Raw genomic sequence first — 17,215 nt, 5'->3', positions numbered from 1 at the left:
AGAGAGCTCTAAATGGGTTCATTCGTATTGTCATATTGAAGCTGAAAGCCACAGCAGTTTTGGAAATAAAAAGATCTAAACCTTTGATTAACAAATTATCATTCATGGAATGATAATTAGTTAATCAAGGGTTTAATGCTTAAGTAGCAAGCTAACTAAGGCGATTCCTAAATAATTGTTGAAAATTTTAATCATGGTTAAAAACATTATTCAATGGACTATAACCCTTATGTAAAGTATAATAATTGACATATTTTTCCATCCTCATTTTAAGTGCTATTTAGGAGATAACATTTTTAACTAGGATTAAATTTTTTCAACAATTATTTTGGAATCGCTTTAGTACAAGTAGTTTTTTGAGTATTCTCAAAGTTTTACATGTACAGGGTTTATATATATGGGGTTAATTTAATAATCGTGTCAGAAATGCCACATCCCCATTCAAGTTATATGACATATCTAGGACCTTAAACAACAACTTTCAAAGTACAAAACGTGTCATATAGTCATATAGTGGCATACAAAAAAATACTCAAACTACTTTCCAGTCCCTGAGTATAAGTTCAAAACAGATATGCCTGGGCTCTTAAAGGTTGTTCGACTTTTTATAATCAGTTAACTATTGGTATTGTGCTTTAAATTTGTTGTTAACAGCAACACTGTGATTTTCATACAAGTGTATTTGCTGGTGCTTATATTGGTATATGTAACCCTGCACATTATCTTCTCTTCTTCTTGATTGCAAGTTAAATTATTAATGTTGATATTGAACTTTTGAATTGAATCTTGTATTTACTAATCACAGTTTTCAATATAATTCCAACTGAGAAGTAATAATGTTGTATCCATAATAAATTTGATACTGTTAATTATACATTGTATTATCATTGAAGTTATTTTGAGATTAGCAACATAATAACAGTACTGTCATGATTTATGTCTAAAACTATAGATGTTATACAATTTAATACTGGTATATATAAAGTAATAAAACTGATTATTGTATTAGTAAAAATAAATCTTCAAGATGATGAAATCAAACAAAATTGACAAATGCGATATTAAGCTGTGTGATGGTCGAATGGTATTTTATCCAGGAGAAGACATAGAGGGTTCAGTAGATATTGTGATGAATCGATCAATGGATATGGACAGCATTGAAATTATCTGTACAGGTAAAAGTAAGGTGGAGTGGGAAAAAACTGTGGTTGATGAAGAAGGTGAAAGACATGTTGAAGAATATGAGAGTAAGGAGAAAATATGTGAAATCAAGAAAAAAATATTTGGTTAGTGCATTTTGTACTTTTTATTTAAAACAAACTAAGGAGACTGTTCGTGACGTATAAGTAATTCTGGTTTTAATATCACTACATCCTTCAAAATTGTTAGAAATGTATGATTTTAATTAGAAAATAGAAAACACCATTAGTTTGTTTCTGTGTTTTGGTTGCATGAATAAACAGGCACAATGCAATCTCAAAATAAAAATAAGATGTTTATATTTTCGACATTTCGTTAAACAATTATAGTTCATTCAAATACCCTCCCTCATGCTATGTATGGCTAGCCCCATTTGAATCTCAGAACCAAATGCAGTTCTCCTGATGAATTAATTTTCTGTGTAATATTCATGTGTGCAATAGTTGCTGGAAGCATGGAGGTTGGTCGTTGTTTTTCGAAATAAATTGGCAATTGTTGATATATCGAAATATAATTCTTAATATTTTAAATTCTTATAACTTATGAAACCATATACATATAATATACACTGTAATAAAATACTATAAACACTTTCTTAATTTTAATAATTTCTAGTGTGATTTGTATATAAAAAATGCAAATTGGGATAACTGATTTTGTAAAGCTAAGCATTTGTTGTAAGCTATTTGCGAGCTAGAAACTAAAAGTTTGCTAAAGGTTGGTTTCTGTTAAAGTCTGTAATTGTTGCGCAACTATCGTAGAGATATTTAGAATTTATCTCTACAACATCAAGTGTGAGTTTTGTAGTTGGAAAATGGCTTTGTGGAGTTTGCAGGAAAGGGGTTGGTAGTAGCTCAATTTTTTGTCAGACTTGCAAGCATTGGGTACATAAGAAGTGCAATAGTATTGGTGGAAGGTTAAGAGCTGACATTCAGTTTGTATGCAAGCGTTGCAAAGGTGAGATTTTAGAGAATGAATATTTCCAGCGTTAATGATGTACAACAGTGGCTCGTTAGAGGTAGTTGAGAACTTTTGTTACTTAGGTGATATGTAGGGCAGTGAAGGGGTGTTGGAAGAAGTGTTACTTGCAGGATAGGTTCTGCTTGGAAAAAGTTCAGAGAGTTACTTCCTTTGTTGACTAGCGGAATCTTGTCAATTGGGTTAAAAGGTAGGTTGTATGAGGCCTGTGTAAGAAGTGTTATGTTGTACGGTAGTGAAACATGGGCAGTGAAGCAGGAAGATCTTGACTGTTTAGAAAGGAATTATATGAGGGAAAGAGTTCAGGTGAGCTAAGAAGCAGGCTAAGTATCCGTAGAATTGTTATCCAGATAAGAAGATTAAATTGGCTGGGGCACTTGGAAAGAATGGACAAGGATAATTGGCTAAGAAAGTTTAGAGACTTGATAGTTCCCGGGAAAAAGCCGAGAGGCAGACCGAGAAAGACTTGGCAGGAGGTTATAAGGACAGACTTGATACAGAGGAAGTTGAGTTTAGATCTAACACAGTCTAGATCAGATTGGAAGAGGGTCATTAATATACCCCGTCCAACCCATGCTAGCATGGAAAACGGACGTTAAGCTGAGAATGATGATGATGATGATGAACATTTGTTGTGTAATATCTCTTGTGTTGTTTTGTTTTACAACATATGTTTTATAACCGAAATATCTGGCAATCCTGAGACCAAGCGGATAGATGCACGGTCATGGAGCTTTTAAAAAAGCTAAGAAATCCAAATAACGCAGAAGAGAGAGCAATTAACTAAAGCAAAAACGCATACAATTAAATTTTGAAATGATTATTGTACCTGAAAGATTGTACCCAAAATATTCAACTGTACAACTTCCTAATAATAATCTTTTCACTTAACGATTACAAACAACAACTATAATTCTTGTGATAAAGACGGTCATGAGGCTATTTAAAGCGAAGAAAAATTATACAACGAACTTCCTATTATTCAAACCTCGCAAACTTCTGTGACACCGCAGACTTTTTAATTTAATAAAATGCTAGCAACCTTTTCGAATAATATAGAATTCACTGTAAAAACAATCAATAATTATTTTTACAACCTCGTGGCCTCGACCTCTTACTTAAAAACAAAAATTTTTGCCGTTTTAGCAAGATGATCTGGGACTGAAGTAATACACAGTTCATATTGAATGTGTAGTTGCACAGATTCTATTTGAAGGTAAATATCATCTAGTGGCGTTCTTGACACCAATAAATGAGAAACTTGTGAAAAGAAAATCTCAGATTCTCTGAATACACACTTGTTAAAATATGTGAATTTGTGATGTGAAAATAAATAGCACACAGTCTACATTAAGAGCAAGAAGTTTAGAAAACAAAAATGGAACTAATTAGCGTGTCAAACAACTTTAGCAGGGCGTGCAAAATTTATTAATGGGCTTTTGCGGTTCTTATAGGATACTTAAAGCAGTATTGGTTTTTACACAATATTGCACTAATAAGTTCCATATTTATTTTCTACATGCATTCATTTTCGCGATTAAGATATGAGTTAAATTTAAATCTTGGCGATAGAAAAATGAAATAATCAAACCTGTCAAACCTGTGGTTAAAAAATTTTTTGCTATGGAAATTATTGAAACCAAGTCATAATAACTGAGACAAAAAACTTGGTTTTTGTTTTTTCGAAAAAAAACTCGGTGTAATTGAGATTCTAACAGTGATATCGGACTTACATTGAAACCTCTTACTAAACCGACAATGTTTTCGATTTTCTAATAAGATTTGTACATTTCTAACGATTTTGGAGGACGTAGTGATGGTTCATACTGAATTATCAGGGATGGATACAGGATTTTTCTCCTTTATGCAAATTATTTAGCACATAGAAACATACAGGTGTAGGGGCACTGTAATAAAATTGATAAAAATACATTGCACAATTTGAATAAACAATTTCCAAAAAAAGAGTAATGGACAAAGTAGTTCAACATTTCATTAGTTCCTCAATGAATATGTTAGCATCGATTTTTTTGGGATATATGATTCTGAAACTTAACTTTCTTGCTCAGTTTTTTGAAAAGCATTTCCAAAAAATTAGCAAGAAAGTTAGTAAGGCTCTGATAACACCTGACCTCAAAAGAAACAATTTTCAAGAAAGGAGAACAAGAAAACGATTTTAGTACATTATTGTCTCTTTGAGAATGGTGCTTAAACTATTTGAAGTGGGTGTTAATTTAAAGAAGGTACTTGTTAAAAAAGATAACATTTTATTCACAAGACTAAATTTCCTTTATCATTTTCATCAAACTGGATTGTTATTGTGTTGTTGAGTTGTCAGAAAAAATTACTTTTTGCTATCTTTTAATATGTCATTGAAACAGTTGACATAATAATTAGAAAAACATCGACTTGAATTAACCATAGCACCAATTAACCCATGGCTATCCTTTCTCTGGCCAATTTTGTGAAGAAAAAAGTAAATAACTCTTGTAAAAAGGATTTAATATAGGGAGCTTCTCACCGAGTTGACCAAATTATACAGAATCACATGAAGCTGCTAGGTGTGAATAGGGAATGTCGAGTTGGTACTGTAATATTCAGCAAAATCGAAATTCAAGAAAGTGCATTGGTCATTCAGATTTGCCTTAGGGAGCACTGAGTTTGCTAATGTGTAAATCCAACCCTGAGTACAGTAATATTTAACCTTTTTGCAGATTTTCTATGAAACTGACAGAAAGGTAATATTGATTTCTCAGTGGTGTTTTGTTTTTCTCATGGGTAGAGAACAAACATATTTTGGTTTACTGATCCTCTGATCAATATAAACTGGAATGTAATGTTAAATGATACTTACCTTGATGAGGTAACTTGAAGGCTTCACCAGTCTCTAATGCTATTGTATTGGTTACTGAAAGATAACAACAGAATTAACATTGCAATATCAATATGTAATGTTTGCAGTACCATTTACCATGAAGTATGTTCGTTTAGGTGAAGGTAAAAAAGAAAAGCTGGAAGAAGGCTCTCACAGCTTCCCTTTTTCATTCAAGTTACCAGAAAAACTGCAAACTTCTTATGAGGGTATCCATGGTCACATAAGATATGTATTAAAAATGAAAATCAAAAAGTCATGGAAAAAAGATTTGAAGTTAAAACGAATGTTTGTCATAAATGAGATCATTGACAGCAACAAAGACATCTATCGAGGAGGACCTGGTGATAATGATGAAAAAACTCTGGGTAGGTAGTAGATTGCATTTAAAACTTACAAAATTTCACAATTTATGTTATTCCAACTTATTGACAATTATAAAGCTTGTCTCCCATGAAAAACAAGTTGGCTTCAAAACTGTCTATGAAGCTTTTTTAATTTTTTGAACAATCTTTATCTGGTCTCAAGATTGTGGAACTAGTTTTTATAATATGCTTATTAATGCATGACGTATTATAACTGAGGTGCTGTTTCGAGGGTTTATCAAGGTATGTAGTGATGTGAATATGTTTAAAAATATTTACATGAATAATAATACTTTATCCTTATTATCATTCATACCACCCATTGTTTTTTAACATCTAACTTCACAAAATATGCAACGAAAAAGTGTAAACATTCATTTATCTGTTTTTTAACATCTAACTTCACAAATTATGCAACGAAAAAGTGTAAACATTTATTTATCCTTTAGTTCCATTTTTTATCTAGTTTTAGTGGGCGTAAAAAATAAATTCTCATATAAATTCTCATTTTAAATCCATTAAACTTGTTCAATCGCGACGATTATTAAAATGCAAAATTTGGTAGTTTTTTTGCATCGCAAAATTTTCTTTATAATTTAAGAAAATGAAAAGCAAAAAATTACAAGGAAGTGACGATTAAAGCCTTGTAGTTCAATAAAAATTGATTTCATTTTTATAGGTTGCTTGTGTTGTGCATCAGGACCTTTAGTGTTGTCGGCCAACTTGGATCGATCTGCTTATTGTCCAGGCGAATCGATACTCATCAAAGCTTCTGTTGCCAATAACACAAGTCGTGAAATGGATGGCTTAAGTGCGAAACTAATCCAAAAAGTTGAATTTAACGCTAAACGCAAGGAAGGTGCTGGTAAGGATGAACGAGATATCGAACATACCGTTGCTAAAATTTCTTGTAAGTGTTTTTGTAGAAACGCACCAAAGTATCCTCAAAGTAACACCTTTATCCGACGAAAGTTTACTGACATTAATTCAATAAAGTACTTTAACGCACGGTGATCGTCATTTTTAATAATTTTTATGACAGATTTCTCACTTGTTCTGGATCTTACTTTTAAAACAAAAGTTGTTTTTAAATTTTACGTTTGCAAAACTTTGTACTTGTTAATTGAAAATTTCCTGCACAGTAGATAATATGAATATTTTGTATCTTCCTATTTCGCGTTTGTGTTAATTTTCGCGTAACAAGAATTGAGCGTAATTATAGGCATAATAGTTCTCTGAAAAAGCTATTTAACATGAATTGTGTTTTTATGGTATATTAAAGAAGGTAATTCTTAAAAATAAACTAATAACTACTTATTTATAAAAATATTTAATAAATTCCACTGCAATTCTCAGATATTTCGCAAATCCGCGAAAATTACTACAAATTTATGCAAATATGGCCAGCATGCTGAAATCTGCAATATTCTGCAATGTTTATTTTACAGCTGGTGATATCAAAGAGGGTGGTGTTTTGAACTGGGAAAGCGAGCCGTTACATGTGCCTCCACTTGTTCCCACCTTGCAAAACAGTAAGTTCATAAAAATCAAATACTGGGTTGAAATTCATCTTGATGTACCAATGGGAATTGATATGGAGTTTAAACTACCTGTTGTCATCGCAACAGTACCATATATTACGTCGTATGGTAACCCTCCTCCTGAATCATCATTGAAGCAAAGTAAAGTTGGTAAGTAGAATTCCTTAGTGTGTGAAGAGTAATGTGATTTGTGTGAAAAGCATAAAATATGATATGGGTCGTGTAAACTAAGCCATTAAGCTAACCGTGAATCTGACAGATTTGTGTCGGTTACCTCGATGGAAGAATTTTAGACGTAAAAATTTTGGTCTTCTTTGTAAAGAACATATTTTTTGTGATTTTGGAACTTATTCGAAAATTCGGAAGAATTGAATGCGGTATTGATGTCTGCAAGTTTTCCGCGTATTCGCAAGCTTAAATTCCTCTTGTTTTGAACAAAAAAGTACGCAGTGCTTATTTCACAATTTACCTAATTTCTCTCTTGTTTGCAATAATTCTTTGAACATATGGTATATTAGCAAAAATATTCGCTTTTCCAATTTCGCGATTTTTTATTCCTCAATTTCAATGAAAAATATGTGAATTACAATCTTTCATTTTGCGTTTGCATCTATTCGCACACTTAAACTCCGCAATTTTTTCTTCCGCAAACAAATTTTTCTCTAAGTTAGGGACACAAATTGTCAAAATATTTAATTTCATGTAGAAGCGAAACCAAGCAAAGTTGGACCAGCTCCTATGGAATTTCTTGGCCACCCGGACATGATCCCGCCGTTATACTCGGAGATACCAGACCAAAAACCGGTCAAGCTAAACAAGAAGGATGAAAAACCTAAAGATAAAGATTACCAACATGACAAATACGTTCCAATATATACGTACGCTGTGCCTAGCAAGGTAGGTGTTGCTTCACTGTGTAAGATAAAATGTTTAACCCAAGCGTCAATTTTGAAAGGGCGGTAAAAAAGGGCGTTATTATACATATTTCTATTTTCGTGTGGTTATCATGTGATTTCAAGTAAAAATTAAGCACTGATAAAAAAAAAACTACGAAACCTATATGCTTTATTCGCTACGATGTAAAACACCCAATGGGAGTTAATTCCATTTAGCTGATTACCCTAGGCGTTTATTTTAAAGAGGCGTCGATTCATGTGAGCTCTTGAGATGATTTGTTTTCAGTTCTCCAATATTTTATTAAATATTGTTTGCGGGATTTTATGATGAACATTTTTGTGTTAATTTCTTCTAAAAAATATTTGTTTTAGAAACCTGCGACACCGACGGCATTACCAGATGAGCCAGAACGTGCTCCCACTCCACAAGAAGCGGCTGTTGATAGCGTCATGCCGCCGATAGAATGAACATTTCGTTTAATACGGCAAGTAATTTTATCCCCTTTTTTGTTGTACTTTTTACCTGCTACCCTCTAGTGCTTAATAGACGCCAGCCGCTGCTAAATATTTTTTTTATTATCAAACAAAATTGGAGTGTCCCATAGTGAATTATCTACATCTTTGAAACTTTATGTTCTCAAATTCTCAGTGATTTTTGAGAAGTTCTGTTCTTCACCCAATAAAACCTACTTTAACGAGGGTATTTTTTAACATTATAATTATTAGTTATTTATGTATTTGTTTTTACTAATCCAGAATTTTTAATAACTTTTTTGACGAACAAATTTTTTTTTCCAAGAGAATCATTTGTGTTTCGCATTGAATCTGATAGGTGGAAGAATTGGACCTTTTTATTTTTCCTTAACACAACGACATACCGGCATGCATTGCATTGTGTACAGAAATGACATACCGGTATGCATTGTTGTGCACGCTAACGCTTGCCTCGTTTGCATGTTTTGAAGAGTTAAGGGCATTAAAACTTGTACATATTTTTTACATGTTTTTACAGTGTGTATTTACAGAGTGTTTTAACAACAGGTTAATAAATGATCTTCCTCCAAGCAAAATGTTTCATCCGTAGAATAAAAAATAACAGAAATTGTTGACTGTTATGACATCAGATTTTAAACTGACTTAGAGTTCTGCTTGCCAACCAAATAGGAAATTCCTGCATAAAACATTTTGCTTGGTGGATAGAAGTTTTGCAGGTATTTTAAATATAATATATAGTTCTTTGTAAGGTGTCAGAGAAATAAATTTTTTTTTTGCTATATTTATTTTTTTCATTTTTTCGCAAACGAGGTAAAATTAAACGCAGACCTATAGAACAAAAGCATTTTGAATTTTGCGAATGTTAATTTTACGCCAAGTGGATTAAAATGCTGATTCGCGAAATTAATTTTGCTAAAAAAAATCGTGAAATCTCTGGAATGTTTTAAAAGCTGGCTAAATCCTCCCTAAGTATGGTCCAACGCACTAATTATGTATGGTGAAAAAAATATTAATATATTGTATATAAATTACGACGAACTAAAATATACGCATTATTTTGTGGCTTGTATTTTAGGACTGGTGCATTAAAATAAATTTTATATGGAAGTAAAAAATTGTCGTTATTCCGAACAGCACACTGAAAACTAAAGAGTACGCACAAACTGAAAATGGTGACGACTCTAGCAAGTTTGAAATCATGGAATTACGGAATTATACGCTGCAGCGCTTTTAGCTAATAAAACGAACAGCGCTGGCAAAAGCTGTCCTTAATATTGCGCTAAATTTCAAAGAATAAAAGCATGCCTTCACCAGAACTCTTTCAACGTTAAAGTTTGATCCCTTATGCCTTATGAGAAATAGCATATAGTTTTCGTTTCCCTCAGATAGCCCACGAGGTGAAAGTTTCGACAAAATTCGCCAATTTGGCAAAATTTTATCCCCCTAAAAAGTTTTAAAATCTTAAAGATTTTCAGTTTCTGTAGAGAAATTTTAAAATCTTCTAAATATTTTTGAAAATACTGTGATTATCTTTAAAAGGGTTGAAAGTTCTTTTCAAAACTTAAATATTTAAATTTGTGCCTAAAAAAGAGTGACAACCCTGATCAACCTCGTTTTCAGGGTCTTGTGACCCCTGAGCTGTTATTACGGAGTTCCCAACAATGTGGCCGCTATCAACTTCATCAACAAGGCAAAATGCCCTGGAAACGAGGTTGAACCCGATGTGATAGTTTTGATTTTATGAATCACGACACTAACAGAAAGCAGTATAAAAAACAAGGCCTGTGCGCTCTCTTTTACCGAAACACAACATACTTTCTATACATACGACACCTTTAATCTTCAACCAGAGAGTAGGGACACCTTTCTCGCCGTTTTAGATTTTCAGAAAGAGAAAAAAATCATCATCATTTTCACTGACACTCACTGGCAGATATTTTTCATAACGTTCAGTAACAATCCAATTAGTTTTCGAAAAAAGCATCGAATGTTATCTTGGTTTTTCAAATATAAGCCCAAAGGCTCAGGGGAAGCTTATTATCGGGGAAAAAGAAACAATTAAAAAAAGTTAAACTTATTATCGGGGCCGAGGTGAGGATCATTTTCGGGGATTCACAGTAGCTATTTTGTATCGTCTGTCTGTGTTTAACCATGATAAAAATTTTTTTGGGGATCTTTTGTTTATTTATTATTTCAAGATGACTTTAAAAAAAATCCATTAAAGAATAATATTTCACTTAAAATTCGTGCACGTTATTATCGCGCATCCTAGCAAATCTTGACTTTAATTAGATCGCTTCACTTTTACAAATTTTATTTCACCCACACGATGTGTACAACTCTAGAAATGAAATTTGGAAAATCGTTCTTTTTCTAGGTACTTCTCGAAATAGGCAAACAGCATCATTTGGACTCTGCTTTCTACTTTGGCAGGGTTACCACAAAATCTGTATTATGAAACAATTCACTCCACCCGCCAAAGCTGCCCGAAATAAACATATCGAAATCGGGGCATGCTGTCAGCAAAAATTAGCACCCGTGAAGATGGTCCGCTGTGACATTGCATTGACAAGTTCGCAGTGCATGTCACTTAAAAACGGCGTTCTTAATTGTTAGTGGTTGCGATCTATGAAGTTCCGCCCTTTTTTTCAATATGTCTGTGGTTGTAGGTTCGATGAAGAAATACAAAGTTAGATATGGAATACTCTGAATAAAATTCTGTATCAAGTTCAAGACTAAAAAACATAAAAGTACGAGTTTAAGATGCGAGTAGTTTAGCTTGCTTCACATTACAACACGTGAATTGCAGAAAAAATATCATTATTAAATATTGCGCGATTTATTTAAAATTAAAAACTAGTGATTACAACAAATACCTGTCAAAATAACCTAGGACAAATATCACTAGTACAAGAAACATTTTAGTCCATTTAAATTATTTAATTTCCGCGCGCTATGCGAGGGGAGATTGTTTGATTTCCAATTCGTATCGGTTCAAGCATTTCCTGCAACTGTCGACAATAACTTATCATTTTTTCTTTTCAACAAATTAGTGTACAAGAATATATAGCTTTCTATAAAAGTCATTTTTGAAATGTGTTGGTCTTGGTATTAGCGTCGTATGAGATATATTGTAGCTCTTAAAAATATGTGGAGAGGGTTCATCGTACTCAGAAAAACTGTAGATCATGCGGCAACATTTCATTTCAATTACAGCTGTGGCGCAGGCTTTTTTAAATGTTTATTTCAGGATAAGGGATATCAATTTCTATGATGTCAATGTTATCAAGAACCTAGGCTTCTTGATAACGTTGACATCAACTGCTGAATGCAACATCGTAACAAGTTGTCACAAATTTATTTGACTAGTGAGAAAGAATATCATGTAGATACAGTCTTTAATTGTTTTTATACATTGAAACTTTGGTCATGAGGTTCAAGGATTTCAGTGGTACATATATTATTAGCTCGTAATACTATACAATGCAGCTAATCAAATAAACACTTAAATATCTTTATATTTATAATATATATTTTTGTACGCTCCATCTAAGGTAGTGGTGTTGTAGAACTCGGTGAAAAAAATACCACTTAAGATTAATATAAAGTTAAAAATATGAACAGAATAAATTAGGATCAGTCTGATTGAAAACATTTTTACTGCAACCCTGAAAATAATTTTCATTCTTCTTCCTTTAATTCTCCCCCCCCCTTCCCATTTACACAAAGTCAATGCTGCTTACCTCCAAGGTCCCTGGAGCATTCCTGTTAGCAATAACTATACGTCCTCCATCTCCAAAGTTAATATTAAGGAACTCAAGATAAAATCCCCAATATACTTTTTCCAGGGTTGTTCTATTAAATATTTTAAAATTTTTCAGGATCAGCAAAAAATTAAAAAGAAATTTTAAACTCTATATGCACAATAATTTAGCTTTCTTTTAGCATAAACATCAGCTGTCGTCGTCAAGAATATGTCGCGGACAGTGACGCCTTCCGTCCAAATAAAGAATGTATTCGCCGTACGACATGGGCATAACATTCTTTATATCCTTTTCACTTGTGAAATGAAAATGAAAAATGTTTGTCGTGTCCACGTGACCAGTCTTGGGATCCAACACCTCAGCATGTACTCTAGTTTGCAGGTACTTTCCTTTCGTGAACACAATTTGACTCGATAAGTAAAGCAGCGAACCAACTTCAACTGGTTTACGAAAGGTAATGTCATCCATAGAAATCACAGTTGGTCTCGATTTTATAAAAACGGTCGCTGTCGCCCATGCTAATTCGAACGCTTCTCTCATTAAAAAACCACCAAATATTTTGTTATACAAATTCCTTGATTGTGGGTGACAGATAATTATATTCTTCAACTGAGTATCTTCCATCCAAACAGTATCTTTTGGTTTCACACGACTGTGAAAAGTTGATTTGTTAGGATCAAGCGTCGCCAAAAACATATTATGGATCACATCTCTCTCCTTCGCAGTGGGGGGCATTCTAAACAACGACTCCTTCAATTTCTTCTGGCGCAAAGCTTTGTTAACTTTGCCTCGTTCATAGTAATGCTTTTCTTCAACATCAACGGCTTCAATTTTATTAACCACAGCGGCGGTGCCATCTTTTAACGACCTGGCGACCATAACAAACACGGCCTCGGCAAGACGTTTCCAACCATCTTTTGATTGCTGATCAATATGTATTGTCACCTCCAAAGATGTTTTACCAGCCCACGACACAAAACCTTTTAATTTGATGTCTTTGTTCGATTCAACAAGAGATTCTTTTAAATCGATTTTATCAACACAGGCTGTTACTAACGAAAACGGTGCCCTTTCTGAAGGACCTTTAAAGTATTTAAAACCAACCCAACCAGCCAATGTATCCATATCTTCCAAAAGTTTTCCAAATCTTACCGTCCCATAGAAATTTAAATATTTGTCGTGTTCAGCAGGGTTGGAACCTATATACACAATTGTACATAAACAGTAGAGCAGAAAATAGACACACGGATGTGCCATGATAATTCCTTATTTATTATGTACAAAAATACTTGCTACTTGTAATCCATTTACCGCAAACACTTATAATCAGATGCATTTTTCTTTTTTCTTTAGGATATATCAAGGAGGGTGGGTGAAAGGGACTTGTCCGAGCCTAGCTACAACTAAAAGAGTCTACCAGACACAGAGAGTAGTGTATGTACCTTGGGTTAAATAATTTTCGCGAAGACTTAAGGGCAGAAACTTTCGCGGGCAGAAACTTTCGCGGGCAGAAACTTTTGCGTGCAGAGTTTATGAAATAAACTTTCGCGTTTCGCGGTTTTTGTTAACAAATTTCGCGAATTGAAAAAAAAAATATATTTTTCTTTTCAAATTTTATAATTTTTCTTGCTTTGTTTAAGGTAATAGGCCTCTTCACTAATGTACCGCGGAATTTTGCTAATTGATCACGAATCTTTATATTGAGCCTGCATAAGACAAAGTCGTTCGCAACCTTTTTAATTTTGTAATGACCTTACCAAAGTTGTGAAAACTCCAAAAAAAAAGAAAGCTGCGACAAGTACTGGAGGAAATAAAGATATTAGAGAAATGTTTAGCATGGCAAAATTACAAATTACATGTGTCATTGATTTTTTTGATAACAATGTATTTCAGGGATTAAATTTGCCTTAAAATTACTTTAAAATAAAATACTTTTTCGAGTGAAAAACTTTCACGTTTTTTAAATTGGTTATGATTTCGTGTGAAAATAATTTTGCATTATGCAGTTTTAAAATTTTAAAACTTTCGCGAAAAAGCGTCAAAAACGCAAAAGTTTCTGCCCGCGAAAGTACTTTCACAAGGTTAAAAAAATATACACTTCGCGAAAATTAATTTTCGTTAATCAACCCTGTCGAGATATTTTAAATTTACTGAGAAAAACTAGGAAACAAAAAATTTGCATGGTTAATTTTAGCGACAAAGTAATTTCTGGTAATTTCGCGAAAATTAATCAACTAAAGGTTGTAAATTATCAATATTTACCCAAAGGTATGATCACTTCTTGAACACTGTCCTTCATTTTTCTTGTAATAAGATCTTCTTGTTTTGAAGCTCGTTTGGCATTGATTTTTGATAATATATCGAGATTCTCCAACCAAAATTGTCTTGCTCCAACATGATGCTATGTTAATATAAAAACAAAAGCTCAAAAATGAACGGACAGAATGAAAAATAGATTGAAAAAAATCTCTGATTCACATAACAGAAAAATATCTATTTTTTATAGACAACATTCAGAAATTAATTTCTTAAAATAATGATAGCATATAATAAACTGAGATCAAACAGAACTTCTTTGTATAAATACCACTTGGCACGCTCTGTGCTACAACTTTTTTATTCACAGATAAAAAGATTATTTTTATAAACTTCATAAAATTTCGCTTCTAAGGACTTTGTGACAATTACTGAACATTTTTTACGATAAATTTTCGTTCACTATAAAAGGGATGAAAGTAGTTTTACCAAGCAATATAGGATTTTCCTAAAATCATCGGCCAATTTATATATTTATATATTCTTATATTTTCCTCGTATATTTAACTGAAAGACCATTATATATATGTAACTGTTATCAAAAAATTTTGGTATGCACTCAATGCATTTCCTTCATTTTCCTTCACTTTAACAAATCTTTAAAAGAACTTAAGTCTTGGAAAAATTAAAAAAAGCTGAGAAACATGTTTAAATAGGTTATTTGTAAAAGTTATCTTTCATGATTTTTTCTTTACTTTGATTTCTGGATGTTTTTACTTGGGAAAGTTTCGTCTGTTAAAGTTTGGTTGGGAATACCAAAAACTTATCAGTTGTTAATTTAGCAAAGAAGTACATAATAGTAACAATGCATAACAAACATGCACTTTTATGATAATAACTTTAAGCCAAGAAGGTGGTCAAGTGTGAAGATATTTAAAAAGCTTTATCTGAAGTCACATGAAATTTTACAAAAAGTGATATCCTTTAGAATTTCTCATGCAATCTTTCAAGTGAATCAAACTTGTAAAAGTATCTCAGGATCCCTTCAAGTGTTTGAAGTTGGCTGGAAAACAATGAGATTTATACCTGAAGTTTTTTCCGAAGCGTTTTACTACCAACAATAACTTCTTCCGTTTTAGTTTCATCTACATAACTGCTTTTGGAATCATCAGTGGAACAAAGTTTTATTCCAGCAACAGCTTTTAGAATAATTTTATTTCTGCACAGTCTGTAACCACGATGGGATAGCAATGAGATGTTCATACTTTTTCTCTAAAAATGCAATTCTTTTATATTACCTTAATAATGGAAGTAATTTTAGTGGGAAGTAATTTTTGCAAATTTTTTTTGAATGAGAGAAAAGAAAAGAACTAATGATACTCAATATATATATAAAACCAAGGGTGTAACAATGCAAATAGTATAATACTTTCAAATATATTAAAACAAAAAAGCTGTAAACTGGCACATTATTACAGTTTAAAACACAACAAACTACAAAAAATACTTTTAAATACATTAATAAGCGTTCTGTTCAAATTTAATTTTGGTTTACTATTTTAAAATCTGAGACCCTAAGCACAGCTGTACCTTATGTCAAGGGAAGTTACATAACCGTTCCTAGTCCTACACATTATCAAAAACTTATATATAAAATTATTCCTTATATTGCCAACAAACAAAACAAGTCATTATAAGGTCAATTGTCTGTCTATCATATGGTTAGCTTGTTGATCAAATCAGCACACAACCACAAGGCTACAGTAACTCCATGTTATAATATTCACAACACTCCAAATGGATCAAAGACACAAATACAAAATATAGGAAGTGAGACACTCTAGATCTCCATCCCTTTTTGCTAATGGCACATTAGTTGAGAATTTTGCAAAGTTAGACTATTTTTCAAACTATGCTGCATCATGATTATTAAGCCCACATTACAACTGCAAACCTGTGATTAAACTTTTAGGCACTGCTTAAAAATTCTTGATCTTTAAAGATAACGTATTAGCATATACAGCTTGTGTGGTGCCAGTGCTTATTAGTTATAACTCTTGTAATTTGACCAGGGTTCGGTTTTGCTTCCAATATGGGCGATTTAATGCTACCATAGCCCTGGGTACCCCAACCATGTGTGGGAAATGGGGTAGATGGTGCACTGTGTGGGCTGTTGGATGTTCCAGGGTTCCAGGAAGTTGTCGACAGAGAGCGTAGCTAAAGATGAGCATTAAATACTCTAGGACTATCCTTCTAAGCCATGGCTTCTCTTGGAAGTAATAGACTGGGTATATTCCTTAATATTCGTGAGGCTAGCCATGTTACAAATATGCACACTTATCTCTCTCTCAGGCTCACATTGTTTTTTAAAATCATGAGCTGGCAGTTTATTTTCTTGAAGTAATTTATTATTCTATAACTACCTTTGTGGCCCTTCCTGGAAACAATTGACAGGGTACATCCCTCGAAATTAGTGAGGCTAAAATATAAATCACCACTTGTACATAATGTTTGTTTACATCATTTCAAGCCGCCATTTTTAAATTTCTTAGCTCCGCGTTTGGTCACGTGGCTATAAGCATTGTTTTGATGATAGGCACACCGTTACAGTCACAGTTTCGTATCTCAAGATTTGTCCCATATATGGTGAAATTGTGTCCATATAAGGCAAATGTTTTCGTCTAGGAAAAAAATAATGGCGCGACAGCTGCAGCAGAATGTAAAGGCAGTTCTAGCTCGGATTTTAAACGTTCTTGCTGAAAAAACTGAATATTATGGGAGTCACAAGGAATGCTAACTATATACAACAGGATGTATGTATAGTTACCTTTACTTTTTACCTTTTTTG

General features: G+C 32.9%; 2 protein-coding genes across 2 annotated transcripts; one reads left to right on the top strand and one right to left on the bottom strand.

The window, feature by feature from the left end:
• Nucleotides 1-942: 942 nt before the first annotated feature.
• LOC130642014 (arrestin domain-containing protein 3-like) lies at nucleotides 943-9,462 on the top strand. Its single transcript, XM_057449083.1, has 6 exons — nucleotides 943-1,286; nucleotides 5,170-5,418; nucleotides 6,095-6,325; nucleotides 6,864-7,106; nucleotides 7,663-7,853; nucleotides 8,225-9,462. The coding sequence occupies exons 1-6, from the start codon at nucleotides 1,028-1,030 to the stop codon at nucleotides 8,318-8,320; spliced, it is 1,269 nt and encodes a 422-aa protein (XP_057305066.1). The 5' UTR covers nucleotides 943-1,027; the 3' UTR covers nucleotides 8,321-9,462.
• A 2,224-nt stretch (nucleotides 9,463-11,686) lies between these two features.
• Nucleotides 11,687-15,662, bottom strand: LOC130642013 (acyl-coenzyme A thioesterase 9, mitochondrial-like). Its single transcript, XM_057449082.1, has 3 exons — nucleotides 15,454-15,662; nucleotides 14,374-14,512; nucleotides 11,687-13,310 (listed from the first exon to the last, which is right to left on the bottom strand). Exons 1-3 carry the CDS (start codon nucleotides 15,628-15,630, stop codon nucleotides 12,301-12,303), a joined length of 1,326 nt encoding a protein of 441 aa, XP_057305065.1. The 5' UTR covers nucleotides 15,631-15,662; the 3' UTR covers nucleotides 11,687-12,300.
• Nucleotides 15,663-17,215: the final 1,553 nt, after the last annotated feature.

Source organism: Hydractinia symbiolongicarpus, chromosome 4 (genome assembly GCF_029227915.1).
Source record: "Hydractinia symbiolongicarpus strain clone_291-10 chromosome 4, HSymV2.1, whole genome shotgun sequence".
Lineage (NCBI taxonomy): Eukaryota > Metazoa > Cnidaria > Hydrozoa > Anthoathecata > Hydractiniidae > Hydractinia > Hydractinia symbiolongicarpus.
Note: the sequence above shows the minus strand (reverse complement) of the source record. Positions and strands in the feature narration are given on the sequence as shown.